Raw genomic sequence first — 20,169 nt, 5'->3', positions numbered from 1 at the left:
TTTGATTAGAAAAGCGATTTTTTTTCATAAGACATGATTAAACTTGCCAAACAATTCATGTTACAGAAAAGCAATAAAAGATGATTAAAAACAGTAGTAATGAGATCACAGGAAAAGTAAAGAATCCAGAATTGTACAGTACAGACGAGAACCATGTGAAGCATCCATTTGGAGGAAACTGATTCCATGCATATAGCTCTCAGACAATTACCTTTAATTAAAGCAACGTCTCTTTTATAATTGGATGCTTAAAGACTACAAATTGCAAGAAAATGGGAGTAATTTGAAGAAATTGGAGGTCTGTGAGAGATCTCAGTCCCGCTCGGTCCTGAACACCCACAGAGGAGAGAGAGGAAGAGACAGGAAAGGCTGTTTGTCCAGACAGGAGAAAAGCTCCTAGTTTCTTTCTGAAAGAAAGCATAACTCCATGAAATAAAACTGCGGTATTTGTCTAACTTGAAACACATTATTTTTCTTAGGTTTCTGAAAGACTTGGTGTATATCCTTAGTGTGATTCAAATCTGCAGATTGATCAGGATAGTGTTTGTTTACTCTCAACACTGAACTTGCTCTCTCGGACAGTCCCACAGAGATCGAGGGTGTGCTGCAGACGAAGCTGAGGTAGCGCTTGGAAATTGCAAGCCGCTACAGGTGTCCTGATCCTGGCAGAAGATGCCTGACCTGTGATCAAGCACCTGTATTAGTTAAAGCCACTGAGGAGCCCCCCACCCATGACGTTCAGTTTGTGCTGAGTGATGCTATGATGCTATTGAAGCGCTTCACTTAAAAACTGAACTAGACTTTATTTCAAGATAATGAGTTCTCTCAATAGCCACACCAGAAACGAAATTATTAAATGTCCTAGTTGAGTGTGTCTGTCATAGACTGAAAATGTATGTACTGTAAGTATGGAACTGAGATCCTGGGAGGTTTAGCTATGTATTGTGTGGTCATCTTTTTTTGTTTTAATGAGATGTTACTCATGTTGCTAGAGGTCTGGGCTGAAAGATGGAGTAAGACCAAGAGGAGCAGGGGCCTGGCTGCCTGGTTTAAACGTCTGAGCACCAGCAGGCTCTGGCTGGAGCAGACCTCTTGTCGGCTGTATTAATTGTGTGGCGCTGTTCCGAACGAGGCAGAGGGGAGGAAGCTCAGTGGAGGTGACACCGCGGCGTGGTTCTCTTTTCGCACAGAAGGGGGAAAGTAGCGGCTGTTTTTTTTCCTTTTTGTTGTGTCATTTTTTTATCCGCTTTTTTTTGTAATCGGATTCTTTTAATTTGCACGCCGTCCACCGGCAGGGTTTGGGTTTCAAAGAAGGCTGGAGTGACTGACGGAGTGAAAGGAGTGGAGGGGTGGGGGCAGCTGTTTTGTCAGTCCAGTGCTAATTGGCTCCTTGCTTTGCTCTGCACTTCACTCCCAGCCACTGCAGAGACACTTGTCTGGCAGACGTCCTGATGAACCTGATCTGTGCCAGGCTGTTTGGCCAGTGGAGGCCAGTTACTGCAGACGGAACCCGTTTTCTTTCTGCATGTGCTTTTAGCCGTCTTTTACTGGGGCTCCCGATAGCGCCAAATGTGCATTAGATGTGAACGTTGCTGCGCTTATGAATTATGAATTTTGAAAGAAAAATACAAGGCACAGGAGAGTGAGAGAGTAAAAGATAAATTGAGAGAGAATAATATATACACCTCTACTTGTGGATGATTAGTTGTATTATGTAGAATACACCAGTTTTGGTTGCTCCTATTTGCTGAAGCTGGTTAAAACAGTGCAGTTGGGTTATGAAGTGTAGCAGGAGACTCGCATAATGTATGGAGTTTATTTTTTTGTGCTTCTTTAAAGAGAAACAAGCACTCAACAAGCTGTACACCCAACTCTAGGAAACTCTAAAAAAACCACGAGGTTTTTTGTTTGTATTTTATGTCACCTCATTACAGTTTTTGATCCATCGTCTCTACCGTGTGTAATAAATGGCTCTGATAGCCTCTGTTTAGCTTTGGGGAAAAAAACAGAAAAACATGATGGCTCCTGCATTCTTGCCATCATTCTTTTGCTTTGAAATCAGATACATTTGTGGTTCAGTTTTGCTCTTTTTGTACCCTAGCCAGCTTATAATATTGTGCCTCTGTTTCACCACAATCACTTGGCACCGAACCTGCTGTAGAAGGTGATGCCTTCTTCCTGTAACCTGGATGTCTCATGAGGGAGACCCTGCCGTTTCGCACAGCCGGTCCTGGCGGTCTGGGCAGCTGTGGTGTGGCTCTGCCCCTGTCCTCTTCAGGTCTAGAGTAGGCCTCGTTTCTCATGCATGCGAATGCGTCCCGTTGGCCCTGGGGAGGGGTTGCCTTTCGACATCGTGCTGCTTCAGGTAATTGTGGCAGAGCTGAATTGCACTGCCGCTGGTCTCCTGCTCTGAGGGCTGAAGGTTTTTTTTTACTAACTTGATGCTCAGAAGTGCTGGCCTTTGTTTCTCTTCTGTGCTGCTCAAGTAGCAAGTCAGATCACTTTGGGATGGCCTGTGTTTCATAGGTGAGACAGAGCTACAGCATCTCTTATTTTTTATCACTCTGCAAATGAGAGATTCTTTTGTAAGACATTGTAGAGATTGCAGAGCACTTGAAGAGAGGAGTGTTTTGTAGGAGATGTTTCTTCATGAAGCACAAGGTTACAGTACCCAGTCAGTGCATTACAGTGTAGTACCTGAAGCTTTCAACGGCTCAAGTGATGTACATGTACTGTAGGTGACCATGTGGCACAGAGTTCACGTGGACAATTGGCGCCGATTCATGTTTGCTTGTGAAAGTGATGTCAATGTTTTAAAATACCTTTAAACCTGCATTCTTTCTCTGCAGAAACACTGTTCTGCTTTTTCAGGGAAAAATAGAAGTATTAATCCAAAACTGAAGAAATACAATATAGAATTTCTGCTGAAAAGAAGATACTTTTATTGTAATTTATTACTTTCTGGATTCTTAATATATTTTAATTAAAAACATTCATGTTATCTTGAGATGCACCATCAACTTAAAATCAATTTTTGCATTCACGTATTAGCCCACTTCAATAACCACTTCAATAACATCACTGATAATTAAGAATAATATATAGTTACCATTGAGTGAAAATTGTGCTATATAAGTATTACTATAAATATAAATGTACCATTATGTACCATAGTATTTAATTTATAAATTTTACTAATTGTTGGCATAATATTATGAATGCAACCCCAATACATGTGTTCATTTGTGCTTTTTAAGAGGTTTGCCTTTTAAGATGTTAGGCAACAAATCACTTGTTGCCTAATTTTCATTTATTTAGATTTTCCTTTGCCCGTCTGATTGATAGTACTATTGATCAAATTCTAATTTGGTGCTGGAAGTTGTGGTTTATGTGAAATTGGGAGAGGATGAAACGGGTCATCCTTGCCTTCCAGGGGTGAGGCTGTAGCGAAGCCGGAGATGTGAATTCTGCTGCAGTGGTGACTCGGACAGCCACCCTGCTGGCTGATCTGACCACTGCTGCCTCTACAGGGCTCTCTCTCGCTGGGCCAGCCACCCCCCATCCCCTGGATTAGCTCAGCACAACGCTCGCCGTGAAATTGAGAACGCCTTAATGCTAACCTGACCTGATTTCTAACAATCCCAGCACTGCTTTCATCTCACTAGGTGTTAAACAGGGAGGTGAAGCCCATTGGCTATTGACATTATTCGACTTCATGGTTTTTTTGCCAAGTCTTACGCTCAAAATGACTCCTTGGCCTCTCCTGCCAGGCTATATGAGCCAAGAGCTGGTAAGCAATCGCTGTTTCTTTGTTGTGTCGCCAGCTCAGGCTTGCGATTGCAATCCGCTGTACCCGTGATTGTGTGGCCTCCTCCACCTTTCGCCCTCCCCACACCGGCCTCAGAACGCTCCTGCCCAGGCTTGAGCTGAAAGGAATTCTTTCTGCTGCTAAAGCCCGTTAACAGGATTGGCGAGGCAAGTAGGGGTAAATGCAGGTGTGCATTGAAAAGGGGAAGTGATCCGAAGAGATTTCACGTCCTCATTTTATTTCCCCTTTCCTGTTCTTACACCTGTGTTTCAGTCCACCCGCCTAATCCTTCAGTCAGAGGAACCAGACAGTTAGGTTCACGGTTAGTTGCGATAAATGTGACACTTGGTCTAGTGGCATTCTCGCAGTGCTTATGTAAGGGAGCAGTTTTTTCATGTTATAACTCACTAAACAGGATCAGGCTTCTCGGGGCTCTGTTCGTGCACAGCTGGGGGTTTTGGGATACTCTGATTCATTTTAATGATATTACGGAGCTTGAATCTAACCTTCCTCTTACAGGTTCCTCTGTATAGGTCTTTAAATTTGGTATTTGGGTATGGAAAACAATATACTTAAATGCTCTGCTATGGTAATTTGATTTAAAAACTGCAGTTTAGATACTTTCACTGACCAGTATGTATAATATATGGTTTCACAGACCTATATCGGGGGAAGTCCTTTGTATACCCAAGATATACTAATTAGGCTCTATGTAACCTCTGATAAAATTGTTGGTTTAGCACGGAACAATCTACGGTAGATTTGAAGTGATTGAAATGATTTGTTCGGAGCATTAGTTTGGAAGTTTATTTGAAGTGGAAGAAGCTGAGTAAACCTGTTAAAAACAGTAGAAATTAAAAGTAAGACTGAGAATCAGGGGATGGAGACTAGCCTGTCGACTTTCATTGGAGTAAAGTGCTTGTAGTAGTGTTCTGAAATGTCCCTTGATCGTCGACAGTGATGTTATGCTCTGGCCTGTAGAAATGTCTCCTCTTTCTGTTGGGAAGGGATGTAGTTTGGCTTCCCTTCCCAGTCTTGAGGTTTGGTGTTTGGGGTGCTGGGTTTTCTCGGTGTCCGCGCTTGCAAAGGGAAGCTTTCTCTGTGAGAGCTCTGAAACGCTATGATCCGCGTGGGGGAGTGGAGAGAACACTGAGTGAAGGTAAGGCACGCCGAGGGACTGGCTCAGCCTCACCTGCTGTACCTTGACCCTGTAACACTCCTGCTTGTTCTTCGCAGCTTTGCTCATGCAGGAAACTTGGCAGCCACTGTTAGGCATTTATTGCCTAAGAAACAAAAGGGAGAAACAAAAGGGAGAGATGCAAGGGAAAAATCTATTGAATCGTGTTTTCTCTTCTGCTTGCATTAGAATTTTCTTCAGTCTGCGTCTCCCCCTTCGCAGCGTTCTGGCGGACTGCCAGTTCTGTTCCTTAAGAAAGGAGGCTGTGTTAGTACCGAGGTCTATTAAAACACATTAAGAGAGTAGCTAAATGAGTGTGAAAAGATCACGGATCAGAATGTGCAGTGGGTTTGCGATGTAGCCATTCACGCCCAAGGAAATGTGATCAATCCCTCCGAGCTCATTTCTGAAAATAACATTCAGAATATTGTTGATGGGAAGAGGGGGAGTCTTTTCATACAATCAGGGTCTCTTCTCAGATTTTTGTAGATCTGAAGGAGGGCTGTTAGGCTGAACAGGCCTGTCAGTCGCTCATTTATTGGGCCTTTTTCCCCCCGAGTCAGCCCCCAGGAGTGCCTGGTCTGACTTTTCTTCAAACCTAGTTCTAAATTACTTAATTAAAACTCTTAATTTAACCAATAACTGCTTTAATTAAACCCCTGTAATTGTTTAAACTCTTCAGAAGTTTCAGGTTCTTAAGTTTTCTTTGAAGTTTATTACATAAATTCAAAAATCTTCAGCTGTTGGAAAACGGAAAACCTTTTTTAACAAAGCTTGTAGTTACATAATTTAATAGGGGCCAATTAAAAAACGGTCTTCAGATATTCACAAGACCTGAAACGTGTCAGCCAGGGGCTGTACAGATTGATATTGAGGTAACGCAAAAAGATAGCTCAGCCAGTTGGAATGTCTCTCTGGATTGCTGCTTTTTAATACAGAGTTCTGTGGTGCTTCAGTAAAACTTGACCATCCAGCATCATCATTCATTAAAATAATTCCCTACCTCTCCTGACTCCTGAACACACAGCGCTCATCCTGAGCTTCCTCCACTTCCCAGTATTCCCAGTCCTTCATTGACGGCACCATTGGCATGTGGTGTGCTCTTAGTAGGTTTATCTTTGTGAGCTCATTATACAAACAGGACAGTCATGATTTTGTCATGTTTTTCTTTTCACCTGTTTAAATTAAAGAAAAAATGAAATTACCCCAGGCGGTTTTTACCCATTTCTGTCATGCACATAAGGTCTAAGATAAGGCTGTGAGTAATACCCCCTGAATGCTGTATATTCCTGTGTGTTTTTCTTGCTCTTGTACAGAAGGAGATTAATCTAAAAAAGTTTCATATCCCATTTCACATCTTTTGATTAACTTTGGAACATTGCTGGACATGGGAAGAAGATTGCATGGTTATACAGTGCTTTCCAAAACTCTCAATAAAATTGAATTTCTACTGATAAAGTTGTCTCCCTGTGGTAAAACAGTGCTTTTTTCCTCTCTACCACAGCACGTTTGGGGAGCTGAAGACCTTGCGTCTGCCCAAAAAAGTGAGCGGGACAGGTGCGCACAGAGGGTTCGGCTTCGTCGACTTCCTCACCAAGCAGGACGCCAAGGTGAGGACTTGTCGGCCTCTCGCTGCTCCTCGTGCTTCAGTCCTGATTTGCTGACTTTCACGGCAACAGCCTGAAAGTAAATTGACGACTCTTAATGAAATGCAGTTTAAAAGTGAGCTGTCAGCTTCAGCTTGCTGACAGTTCCCTTATGTTTACCGTTTTTAAGGGTCCAAATTATCGTGATGGGATATGCTTATTAACTTTGAACTTTTTTTCATTTTCTTTATTGAAACATAAACATTTGTACCCTCAGCTTTACTGTCTGGTGCTGTTTGCAATATGAGCATCAAAACCTCATGTACCACACTGTTAGTGGAGCTGCTGATAGAAAATGCAGCATGTCCTGGACCTGTTAACCTGATCCTGTCCCACCTGAAGGTGTTGCTCTTTGCTTTTAGTTAATAATCAGCAGAGCTTTTCACGCTTCCTTCAGTTCGTCTTTTCTTTCAAGGAAGTATCGGGTCACATTTCGGTAGCAGTAAAATACTTCAGAATGCACCTCATCAGACAGAAAGGCATGCCGAGTTTTTAACCGTTTGCTCCATTTGTTCATTTGATTGGCGCCGTGTTGCCGCTGTACAGTTGACACAACCCCCACGCCATGCTGACCAATTTCCAGACCTATAGCTTGCTAATTATACTTTTTCACTGTTAGCATCATTTCATCCCCACAGGATATTTACATGACTTCTGTGTATCCACACAGTTTGAGCTGGTTTTGTCTTTGTTAATTCAGTCTACCTGATGTTAATCTTGTCATATGTGCTAATGAGTAAAAATCAAAACTCAATGTCTGAGGGTTCAGTCCCGCCTAAAACGCCTGTATTCAAGGGTGTGCCGTGCCTAAAACAGTGGCGTGCATAATAGAAATTCCCGAAGATGTCAAAGACGACAGTATGTTTAACTAGGAACATGGCTGTTGCTGTACTGGGGCGCTCTTGGAGCGGGACTGGCGGCGCGGTCCAGCAGTGTAGAGGACCCACTTGCTGGACGAAGGGCCTCAGCAGTGGAGGGGGAGTGGCCCGGAGGGAGTGGGGCTTGCAGACTCGCCAGCCAGGTGGCACCCTGACAGACGCGCAGACGCACGCGCTCGGCCAGCATTCGGCTAGCATGACAGATGCATTTTGAAAGGGTCAGAGGTCACAAATATTTTTTTCTGGCAGCAATTATACAATACTTTGGCAACGCAATAACGTCCTTTAAAATATCCAAATCTTTTCCTTGTTTATCTGTGATGAGGATAAGGACGTCTTATGGTAGGAGGTCCAAATTGGCTACATTTTGAGCACCTCCGTCACCTGAAATGTTGTCTGTCTCAGTCCAGAGATCGGTCTAACTGTTTTTCCCAGGGGCAAACATTAATGGAAATCTTCATTAAGGTCAGCAAGCGATTGATTTAATATGGAATGACCCAGGAATCTTTTATGTCAAGGCAGGGAGCCTTCAGGATCAAGCTCAGTCAAGGCTGCATTTATTAGGTCAAAGGTGGGCAACCTTGGACCTAGAGGGCATCAACTCTCAATTTCTTCATAAAACCAATTATATTCTAAAGTGAAAAAGTGAAGCATTGCTTCCACTTTTTTAAATTGGCGATGACTTATAGGAACGTAAAAAAAAGTTCGACGTAAACTGAGGTCAGTGATAATTTCCTGAGGGCAAGGCTACAGCTAAACGAGTTTTTTTTTAATTTTTAAAAATATCACAAATTCCATCTGATTTCCTTAATTGCATACAAATTCAGACAGCCAATATGATGTGATAGAGGTTAGCAGACCAGCCTGATACTCTCCTGAGGGCCAAAGAAACGTCCTGCACTGACTGGTGAAGAGAACTGAATCTTCTTAGCCTTGAGCAGAGAAGACTGTGAGAAATCAAGCTTTCAAGGTCCTTCCGGGCACTGACGGAGTCAGAGAGTCCAGGGGATTTTTTACACAAAGGATTGCCGAGGTCTGAAGCAGCTACCCAGCCGTCTTAGCAACGCAGACCCCATGGCTTTCTAGTAACGGAGGGATACGATTCTGGGATCAATTAGCTACTAGCAACCAAATAGGCATGACAGGCCAAATGGCCTCTTATGTTCTTAATATTTAAGCTGTCCCAGCTGGAAAAGGTAGCTGCCGTGGTAAAAAAGTGTTAACATAAAAAGAGACTGAGAACTAAGCCTAAAATAATAGAACAATGCAGGTGATGCAAAGTACTTTGTTTCATTCATGGGTCTGAGTACCTGCTCCTTGACAGCCGTGGTCTACACCCTTTCCAGGAAGCTTTAAATAGTCCATGTGTAAACCCTAGAAAACATGCTGACTTGTGCTAATTAAGCAAATAATTGGTCCAATTAAGTCATCCAGAGCTCAGCTGGAGCAAAAACCAGAAGAAATTGGCTATCGAGGACCAAGCACACGCCCCCCCGTTTTCTTTACAGAATATGCACCGGTCTGCTCTGTAATATCCCAGTCCGTTATTACATTGCTGAGTCTTTTAATGGCATCTCAGCATTATGTCTAGTGCAATTAAGGAAGTGTGTGCCGTTCTCAGCTGTGGAGTAGTGTCCAGTCAAGACGGGGCTGTTCCGTCTTTATTGGGAGCCTGAATCTCTTTCTCCCGCTGCCCGGGTCTCAGCTGTCTCTCTCCGTCCTTCTCAGCCAGAGCGGGCTGATTATGACAAAGTGAAGTGACACTTCCTGCGCCCCTTTCATTTTGCCAGGCGTAGCTCGCAGAAGAGCTCTCGTCAAGCGTTCCCATTAAAGGATCACACTTGCCAGGATACAGCATTGTCCGCCTCTAACACTCCATATTTCTCCTCTTTTTTTTCTTCTTCCAGCTCACTCCATACAGTGTTGATGAAGTGAGCTTTCAGTTGTCCTGAATTTCTTTATTTTCACATCTGCTCATGTTGCTTAAATGCGTATGTTTTTAACTCTTAGTTTGGTCTTTTCTATTCCTGTGAAGACCTGGTGGGTTAGTATGTTTTCTGAAAGGAACACACGGTAACTGTTCAGTGTTCTGAAAAGCTGAGTGACCTGTGTTTAGATCAAATATCGGCCTGTAGCTCCTAATATTTGATCATCGATATTGAAATGCATTATTTTTTTGGTCTGTGGAAAAACAGTGTAGGTTTGAGGTTTGTGAAATAAATATTTTAGTTTTAGTTGTATGAGTATATCTCAGTGTGTTCTGCCTAGTAATCTTCAATTCAGGGCTTAGCTACTGAGAGATGCCTTGAAGGACCTATACATGGATTTTTAAACTTTTTATTCAACAGTCTATAGAGAAAAGTCATCAAACAGTGAAAGGGGGCCATGGACCCATCTCCCCTGTTTGGGTGCTCATAGCTAATTTATCAGATGTTGTTAATTGAAAGAAATCAGACACCAAGGCTTGGTTGCCTGTTCTAGATGCCCTTTTTGTGAAAAGAAGTGTCTCCTATTCTCAGTTTTAAAAGCACTTACACATTGTTTGCATTTGACCTTAGGCTCATACATCATTGCTGTTTAGAAAAGTCCATAGTGTAAACTTTGTCAGTGCGTGCCTTTTTTATCGTTTCCCTGCATCGCCCAGTAAAGTGGAGCTTTTTCTGATGACAGTTAACTGTTAACTGAACTCCACCAATACTGGGACAGTTGGCTGAAGAGAAGACTGAATTTCCTTCAGAGAATTCCAGTCACAGCCAGCTAATGGTAAACCCCAGCTTCCGGTTCAGTGTTTTCCTTGTTTTGTGCGTTTGCCTGCCGAGTGGCTCAGGAGCGCCGGAGCGGTGTCCTTGCTGTGGAGAACAGGCTGGTCTCCCTCCCCAGACCAGGCTGCAGCTTCACTCAGTCCTGTCACACACAGCTCCACACGTCATCTGACTCTCAGAGACCCTGCGGCCGCCCTGGCAGTTCAGGAGCTGAGGCGTCACGCGCAGCTTTTGTTTTAGAGAGATTTGGATTTTTTTTGTTTTGTATCGGCAAAAACCGTACTGCGGGACGGTGACAGCTGTTTGTGATCGCCACATTCGCACCCCTGTCACACCCCCTTCCCTTCTCCTCCACATTAGCGTAACACGGCGCCAGGTTAAATAAACAGGCAGCAGTTTAGAGACATAATTACTGTTTTCTCTGATAGCATGGCACCTCCGCCAGCCTCCGCGTCTGACTGCCGCTCCTAATTGGCAGCGCTGCCTGGCGAAGTGGGAGCTGGGTCTGTTCCCTACCCTAGCTCTGCTCCCTCTTGCCCCTGCCTGAGAGAGGCTCTGCCTTGTGAGTGCTGTAATTCTCTTTGCGGTCGTGTCTCCCTGCTCACAGAAAGCCTTCAGCGCCCTGTGTCACAGCACCCACCTGTACGGGCGCCGGCTGGTGCTGGAGTGGGCGGACTCCGAGGAGACCCTGGAGACCCTGCGCAGGAAGACGGCCGAGCACTTCCACGGTAAGGCCTGCCCCTCCTCTTCCTCCCCTCCTCCTCTTGGCTCGAGCAGCTCAGTGCGTGCCCTTGTGTGGCAACATCGCCATCCTGAAGACCAGCCATCAAGGCTCACGACAAATCAGTTGCACTGTGTGTGCGTTTGATACCAATGTGAAGAAAGGTGAACAAGCTGCCTGAACATCCAGCTACTGAATCTCATTTGTTTGAATTCATCCTGTTTGCCTAATGGCCTGATTTTAGGCATCAGCATAAGATCTTTCCATTCAGACTGTCTGTATACATTTGCCATGGAAAACATTTGAGCATTGTGTTGAGTGTCCCTCAGCCAACTGTAAGCGAGTGGTCTCAGACGCTGTTGCCCTCCCAGTCAGTTCTGCCCAGGGCAGTAAAGTGTCTTTCTCGGGGCTCCCTGGGGCAGTGGTAAGGTGGTTGTGGGGGAAGAGTGTGTCTGTGCAGACAGTGATCGATCAACACTGTACATGTTTGTTTAGAGAGATCATTAGGCTGTTCGGCGTTAGGTCCTCAATCAATCCTTCCTGATCTGTGCTTTCCCAGTTCAGCAGTTCTGCAGGACTGGGCAATCAATTGCCTTTGGCCCAGCTTGCAGTGATCGGAACTGGCTTGCATTTTACTGACAACACAAGATAAACTTTGGAGGCGGGCATCTGTCATGGTGCTTGTCGCCTTTATTTATTTTCAGTTGGAAGTGACCAATGATACTTAACCATTTGTCATCCTGTTTGGACTGCTGTTTGGCTAGCTGTTCTCTTACACTACTGGTCTACCTGCATTCTCCCCAGCAGCACCTCTATGGGTGTCCTGTCTAATGACTGACTTGCTTGGTTACTTAGATTTGACAACTTCAGGCTGCACAGTGGTACTGCAGCTCATCACTGCGGTGCTGTGGGTGCTTGGAGAATCACAGAAGGATCTGGTATTGTGTTTGGGGAGTGAGAACAATCCACAGTCTTGTAAAGAGCTTAAGTGTATGGAATTATTATAATAATTTCCCCTGTTCACACTCAGATCAAATGATGGCTTTGACAGACATTCATTGTGATCATCAGTCTCATACAAATTATCCTCAATTGTCATGTGGATTTTTTAAAAGTAAAGGAATTTAAAAGTAGATTGCTTCTACACTGGGTAGAAGTGTGGAGTGTAGTGACCAAGGTTTTGGATGGTAACTGGGAGGTTGTGGGTCCAAATCCAAGGTCAGACATTGATGTTCTGTCCTTGAGCAGGGTCCTTCAGCACATTACCCAGTTGTATAAATGGATGCAAATGTAAGTCACTTTGGATAAGAGTCGGCCAGATCAGTAATACCAGTTACATCCACCAAGTCCTTTGTGAAAGCCACACCCGCCCACACACCACGCACCAGTGAAGAAAGGCTGAATCACAGCTGACTCTGAAGCCTTGAAGAATCTTTGGGAGCCAATACTGTCACTCAATGGGGAGAACCAAAATAAGTTATATTGCCGTGTGTCTTTTGGAAGATGTGCTTCATATTAGACCTAGCAACCTTGCTATATTCTCATATAAATGAACTCAAACCCTTCTCTCAGCTTATAGAAACGCGGTTTATAGTTATTTGCTATGTGGCTTGTTCCAATACTGGCATTTTTGGTTTTGAAATCCCTTTGGATCCATTTACTTCAGCCTAGTTTGACAGTCTGGATGAATTTAAAGGTGATTTGAGAAAGATGCCTCCCTGCCTACAGCGTCTGAAGGCTCCTGGTGCTTCTTCTGGACTGAGCCCTCACTGCCTTGTTGTACAGTGGCCAGCAATGCCTTATTGTCATGTACTGTAGGTCCACAGGAGTTTATAGCACAAGTGTCTATATAGTAGAGTAGTTATGTTTAAAAGTGGATGAATCTTTTCTTGCTAAATCTTCTCTTGGGTGTTTTGATGCTTTTATAAGATTTGTTTTTTTAGCCAAGAGCATTAGAATGTTAGTGTTAGTTCTACATTTGGGGGGAGGAGGGTTTAGGCAAATACTTACATTTAGCCTTTAATAAGCTGATTTTCTTTTAAATCCATTTACAGTTTATGGCATTTAGTGAGATAGCAAGGATCTTTAGTCTGTGCGCGTGAGAGAGAGTTCTAACTTACAGAGCAGTAGAAAGAGATGAACTCATCGCACGTCTGTCCAATGTGATTGTAGGAAGCAGCAGATAGAAAAAAAAACTTGCCAGTCTATGAAAAACACAAGGAAGAGTCCAAATGCAAGAACCCCACCGGGACCATTCAGGCTTATTTATTCTCTAACATCACATGTGGTCCCACGCCATTCTCCAAAACTGATCCTAAAGGAGACAAGCTATCTGGAGTGACAGCATGACAAGATCAAGAGCCGACTACTGAAATTACCAGTGCTTGAGTGAAAAAAAGCCACCCATCTTCAAATGGTCCTTCCTTATGGCAAATGGCAGCAAATGTTTTTTTTCCCTCCATCTTCATTCCCTTCTGTTTATCTGTCTGTTTGCCATTCTCGCACTCTCTCCCTCTCCTCCCTGCTATTGTTGCTCTTAATGATGACAGTGATTCAGGGTTCATGCTTAGCTGCCTGTCGCTCTATTTCGAGACGCTTGCCTATTACCTCTCTGCAAATCCAATTTCCCTGCCCTATTGTGCTGTCTCTGCGCCTATTCATTACCACCAAGCAAATGAGACTGGGGCGCTAACTCTCAGGGGCTGGGGAGGGGGGCTGGCTCGGTCTGCATTGAAAAGGGGAAAAAATCAAACCTAATTATTGCTTATTGATTTCCTGTACTTCAAAAAAAACATCAGTTTTGTTTTCTTTATGCTTCAGCCCCCTTCTTTCTGTCTCTTAAACAGATTTCAGTTGGCTTGTGTCTGTCATTGGGGCTTTGTTCTGGTATGTCAGTCTGTGCGTTAAGGTCTGTCACCTGTATGAAAAAAATCTTTAAAATAGTGGAGGAACGTTTTTGGTGCACCTATGGATGTGGCTATATAAAAGTCTTCTTCTGTTTATTTCTTTTTGGTTTGTCTTATTGTGTGCTGTGTGCCTATTCTGTCTCTTCCTAGCCGCCTTCACAATGTTCAGGTTGTCTCCGTTTGTCAGACGTGTTTCTGACGCTAGACAGTTTAAGGCCTCCACTGACGATTGTAGGTCCGATCTGGTCTGTGTCCAGAGATTTGCACAGATGTGAACAACTGTGTACACGGGCGGAGCGGTGGCTCTGGGGCTCTGTGGCTCAGGATCTGCGCCTGTGACTGGAAGGTTGCCGGTTCAAATCCCGCGGCTGGCAGAGGAATCCTACTCCGTTGGGCCCCTGAGCAAGGCCCTTAACCCTAACTGCTCCAGGGGTGCCGTACAATGGCCGACCCTGCGCTCTGACCCCCAGCTTCTCTCCCTGTCTGTGTGGCTGTGTCTCCCTGGAGAAAAGCTGGGGTATGCGAAAAGATGAATTCCTAATGCAAGAAATTGTATAGGGCTAATAAAGAAACATTATATTATTATACAAAGAGTTCATGTGCATTTCCAATTTAAAAGAAATGTACCTGTGGAGTTATTACTAAAGATTAAAGAGCAGGAGTACTAAGAGTAAAGCCACAGATTAATTTACTTTCACTAGAGGCAGATGGTGGATAGTGAGGGGAGGGAGGTTATATATACAACGTATAACAAGTAGTGTAATTTTCTCGTAAACGAGTTGAAAGATATGCAACTTCTAATCCTCCAAACAACAGGCTGGCAAATCTTGTGCATTCCACACCATTTTCACACTCTGAAAACCTAATTAAAGTGATATGAAGCCCCGGCGATGTCAGTAGCCAGCTCTGTGACTGTGGCTCTCGCAGGCGGACCCTGTGTGCGCAGGCAGGTCTGCAGTCCCGCTGTGAGCAGGGTGACGTCCTGGTGCTCTTGAGCTCGTGGAGTGTAGGCTGGGGTCAGCGGGTCATGACGTGGGGCTTGTGGTTGCAGAAAGAAGCAGGTGGCCTGGCCCTCTGCTATCAGAGGATGCCATCGTGCTGAGCTGTGTTAATGAACATCGAGTGATTCCTGAATTAAGAGGAATGCAAAGAAAATCAGTTGCAGAATAAAAAACTGCAGCTGTGTGTGCGCACACGTGATCCCATTTGTCTTCTCATCCATGTGACTCAGCTGATATATAGCTCTTAAATCCAATAGGATACCTTGACAGGCAGTATGGCAGTCCGAATGAGGTCTCATACTAATAGATATCCTGCTGGCAAAGTGAGATGTGTTACTGGGATTATTATCCTCAATCAGATCAGGGTAGAAGCTCAGCAGAACTGCTAGCAAACTATTCCAGATCCACAAACTTCAGCCGAAGTGCACAAGAAACTTGTTTTTTCTTTTCCATCTGCCCCCACAACATCTGTCCCTCTGAGTGGATGAGTATTAAACACTGGGTGTGTTCATATACAGGAAAGCGCATGAAATCTCTCTCTCTCTTAATTATGTGAAAATCATGTAATTACCCCAAATCACTGTAAATTACTTCATTTAACATCTTCAATTTTAAACTTTATTAAGATAATGAGGATTTCATAATTGCTTGATGAAAATCGCCAAAGCCTGTTTGCTTTCAGGAAATTGGGAGTCCTTGTGTGTGCAGTAGTTTCCTCTTTTTTGAAATGCTGTCTGTCAGTCACTTGGTTGGCGTGGGTGATGCAGATTACAGTGACAGTGGTTAATGTACTTCCCTCTTTTCAGGGGCTCAAGTGACAAGTATTTCTTGAAGGTTATTTAGAGCAGACACTTGAAATGTGTTGTTTGGCCCAAAAATATAATGAAATCGTAAACCCTGTGAATTGCTATCAACAGCCTTTAAATGACATTGGCAGCTGGAGACTTTTTCCTGCAAATTTCATGGAAAGAAATAAAGTGGCTGGAGCAGTGGCATCCGGAAGGGACACGCTCTTGAAGGATCTGATCCGTGAGGCGTGGCTACTAAGACATTGGACGTTTTGGGTCATATTTGTGAAAATGTGATCACTTTGGCTTGAAATAAAAGCAGTTTCTGAGGTTACAAAATGCTAATTGATCAGTGTATTTTTATTTTGTTTAATGGTTTTTCTTTGCAGGCAAAGCTGTCTCAAAGCTCTTTGAAATTAATCATGTTCAAGCAGAAGTGTTGGTAAAAGCGCATATAATTAAACAAGTCTCAAAAAACATGTGACAAGCTTGCTGATGATACTAAAATCTAAATCCTTCACATAAATGATCTAGATACTAGTATCATCAATCAAATTTGCAGACAAAAAATAGGCAGGATGGAAAACACTTTAGAAGCAGCAAATGCATTACTAAATGTCTTAGATAACATTCAACAATGTATTACATGTAGAGAGAAATATGAATTATACATACAACATTGGAAGCACTAAGCATTAAGAAACAGACATTGAAAAAGATTTAGGTGATATTGTGGACAATGTGGTGAAATTATAAAAAACAATTTCTTGAATGCATAGTTAAAACTGTAGAAGGGAATGGAGGTTGTTAAAATGATGTCATGTATCTGAGACCTCATTAAGAGTACTCTGTGGTCGCCACGTGTCAAGCAGACAATGTTGCTTTTCCAACGCAGAGGGCAATGAGCTTATCAAGATCAACACTGAAGCACCACAGTGGACACAAGTGCAAGCGAACGGGAAAGATGATTAAGACAGAAGGCACTTCCATTCTCAGATAGTGATGGCTACCCACTCGTGTTGTACAAAACACACACAAGTAACTCCCTTTTTACAATTACATGCGTTGCAAATTTAAACCCCATAATCCTAGGGCTCAATTCTTAGAACTGTTTATGTATAAATGATTAATGAAGTATGCGAGTCCATCATGCTTTCACAACAGTTAACATTGAAGGGGGTCGGGCTCTGGGACAGTTGTTTCCTCTTGGTTTAGTGGAGTGCTGTGTTCTCACCAGCCCTGTGTTTCTCTTCCTTGTGTTTTCAGATGCCCCCAAAAGGAAGAAGCAGTCAGAAGTGATGGAAGATATCATGGAGCAGATAGAAGCTGGAGAGGAGGAGGACTAGAGGGGTCTAGTCATAGGTGGGTCTTCTCAGGTGTACACAGCCCTTCACAGCATGTTTCCATCCTCTTGCCCAACTGCATAAACGTCCGGGATTCAGCTGTTACGTCTCTGTCAGGGAGGAGGACTGAGGATGAACGGGTGTCCTCCCAATGTTTCACCCTCCTCCTCCCCCCAGAAAAACTGGCTCCTGCCCTCCAGGACCCAGGGAGGCAGTTTGAAAGTAATGATTCTTCACTATTCTTCTAATCAAGCTGAATTTGCAGAAAGTCTTTCCCGTGTCTGTGTATTAAAGTTGGAGATGTCACATAGTGAAAAATACAAGATATATTCATATAATAATTAAAAATGACTTTCATGCAGATTAGCTTTTATTACCAATAAAAATCACCATTATTTAATCATCTTGAGGAGGAAATTCAAGCAACAGCATATATTACTTAGCTTTTTTCCCCCATGTACATTTAGGAACTAGAGTTTAATATATTGACAGAAAATCTAGAGTAGATTCAGAAGGGTTTTGGAACGAACTGTTCTTCCAGCGCTGTGCCTAGATAAAGGTTCAGCTTGCTCGTCCAGTGTAGGACCTTGCCCCGTGCTTACCTGTACCTGCGCTGTGGCAGTCTCCGATGCTCCTACAGCCGTGGAGGCTGGAAAGAACTCGATTTCCAGACCAGGAAAAAGATTCAGTATAACTTCAGCTGGTATAGCTTAAAGATAGGAAAAGCACGGTGCAAAAAGGGCAGGCTTGGAGCTGAACAGAAGCTTCTGTTCACAACCGTGTGAGGCTGCAGTCAAAAGAATACGCCGACTTGTCAATAACACTTCTCTCAAAGTTCTGTTAATTAATTTCACTATGCATCGATTACAGCGTCACTTACACTTAATTTAATGGATCAGGGTGCATAATTATAGTTCAAATGATTGTATGCTTATTGCTTCAATGCATAATTACAGTGACAAGGCCGTTAGGAAATTTCCAAACACTAAAATTAAAGGAAGCTTTTTTTAAAAAAAAAAGTTTCACTGAACTTCATCTGTTTCAGCTTCATTGTATTACAGTTTGTGTTTCCTAAAAAAAATCATCACACTCACATTGTTTGATGAGCTGTTAATTAAGATTAGTTTTAAAGACTGGCCGCTCAATGCTCATATGATTGTATTTCCCTGACGCATGAAGAGGTCTTCAGAATACAGGTTTATTAAAAGCATACTTGAAGCTTAGAAATAAATAATTGGCCAATGTGAAAAAAACAAACAAATCTTTGATCGGTTTTGTCTGCTTAAACAAAAATCAAGAGATTTGTGTGGGCAACCTTAATTGCTTTTAATTATAAACCCCTTTAAACCATAGTTCCTCACATGAATGCACAACAGCCTTTCAGTGGATTACACGCAGTACTTGGTTGGATCCTTGTGTTCTCTCAAGGAATTTGTCTTCTCTTTTCATGTCTTTAGATTATGCTTTGCCTCTGTTTGGAAGAGATTTTTCCAAATGACTGAATGTGGCGAATGCCGCAGCCCCATTGCAGCTCTGACTCGGGGCAGTTGTGCGTTGCACTAGTGGTGCGAGGCGTGCGGAGGCCTGTGGAGAGCCAGTGTGCGCCGCTCTCGCGCCTGGCTCCATGCACCGGGCATTGTCTTTCCCTCCTGAAAAGAGGACGCCCTGCACGCGCACCTTCGTGGAAGAGGCAATTAAAACGGAGACGTGCCAAGGCTGGAATTCATTAGAGCGATTTCGCAGCCTTGTTCTCCCCCTTGCTGAGCTACTAAAACGCCACTTAATACACCGCCGGCCCCAGATGTCCCCTTGTTCCCAAGTTCCCAAGTGTGGCGTTCCTGACATATGGAGCTGGCCGCCGTGGGAGCCGGGAATGGGCGCTCTCGGTACGATCAGCGGCCGCCTGCCTCCTCACCTGCTGCCGCTCTTCAGGTGCCTGCTGTCCTGGAAGCGGGAGCAGAGGTGTAAATAATAGGAAAGCGGGAATGTCCCACTCTGGCTCCCTGCCCTTGCCTTCTCATTTACCCTTCTCTGCCAGGAAGAGGCGGCAGGAACAAAGGAGAATGAAATTCCTGCTGATCCCGTAAAACCAATCTTTTTCGGCCTTTTCAAGAAACCTTTCCACTCAGGATCCCCAGTTTCAGCACAGTCTAACGGAGACAGCCGTTGTAAAATTTTAAAAGCGCGATTGCGTGCATGCCGTATGCTTTGGCAGAGGGTATCTGTTGTTTAAGTAAATACAATTCATCATTTTCGATAAAACTAGAAAGAAGTTTTCCCTCAGGAACCCTCAAGCAAAATATATACACAAGAATATTTTGCCACTGCTGAGGTGCAATCATTCTAATATTGAACATATCCAGAAATGTTGAGCAGCGTTAAGAATTGAGACTTTAATGCTGTTGCTGTGCTTTGAACTACATTATGCATCTAAGATGCCTGTCGTTTTTTCATGTTTGCAATTCCCAGCCTTATTAATTATGAATGAGTTACTACTTATTACTCTACTCACCTTCCTTATCAATTCTCCCCTGAAAGCAGGGTTTCGGTAACAATTCCGTACATCTGTATCGAACTTATAATGTTGTTATTTGCCTTTATTTGGCCTGTTATATTTCTTAGGAGCTATAATATGAGAGGAAGAGTTTTGTTTTGTTTATTTCGCGAATATCCGTGATGACAGATAACAGTACATCTGTACATTAAGACCTGAGAGAAATGAGTTGGCAACTGTCAGTCACACTTGGAAAGAGACTCTGGTGACGTTTGCTGGGCTTGAGGACCCAGGCTTCCCGCACGTGCTCGGGTCGCAGGCAGCGAGAGACACGAGGGATTAGCCGGGAGGGGGCCAGCTCTCGGCGTATTGGGCTGCTCAGTGGGGTGAATAGCGACTCCTGAGAGGGGCTGGGTGATGTCGGTGAGGAAAACGCTGCTCTTCCGGTCGGGCACCTCGGCTCCCCTAGTTTATCACATAGTGAAGGGTTCTGCAGCACAGGGATTGTTCTGAGAAAGAAAACATTGCCAATTCTGAATCGGGAAGGTGTATAATAAAAAACAATTGCAGATTCCTAATTACAAAAATAGAGGGGCGACTTGTAGAATCCAGTGGGGGTGAGGAAGAGGTTGCTCACATGCCTGT

General features: G+C 43.7%; 1 protein-coding gene and 1 long non-coding RNA gene across 4 annotated transcripts in view; one reads left to right on the top strand and one right to left on the bottom strand.

Moving 5' to 3' along the window:
- The window catches only part of rbm19 (RNA binding motif protein 19), a 49,391-nt gene that overhangs the window by 28,226 nt on the left and 996 nt on the right, over positions 1-20,169 (top strand). For all 3 annotated transcript variants that reach the window (XM_015366286.2, XM_069182368.1, XM_015366285.2), the window contains exons 22-24: positions 6,490-6,595; positions 10,879-10,999; positions 16,954-17,049. In XM_015366286.2, the coding sequence (XP_015221772.2) occupies positions 6,490-6,595; positions 10,879-10,999; positions 16,954-17,033 (307 nt within the window). In that variant the 3' untranslated portion in view covers positions 17,034-17,049. The remainder of the gene's footprint in view (positions 1-6,489; positions 6,596-10,878; positions 11,000-16,953; positions 17,050-20,169) is intronic.
- The window catches only part of LOC138224524 (uncharacterized), a 38,426-nt gene continuing 34,286 nt past the window's right edge, over positions 16,030-20,169 (bottom strand). Inside the window, exon 2 of the long non-coding RNA XR_011183012.1 lies at positions 16,030-17,311. This is a non-coding gene — a long non-coding RNA (uncharacterized lncRNA). The remainder of the gene's footprint in view (positions 17,312-20,169) is intronic.

Source organism: Lepisosteus oculatus, chromosome 22, assembly GCF_040954835.1.
Source record: "Lepisosteus oculatus isolate fLepOcu1 chromosome 22, fLepOcu1.hap2, whole genome shotgun sequence".
Taxonomy (NCBI): Eukaryota; Metazoa; Chordata; class Actinopteri; order Semionotiformes; family Lepisosteidae; genus Lepisosteus; species Lepisosteus oculatus.
This window is presented reverse-complemented; position numbering and strand designations above follow the sequence as displayed.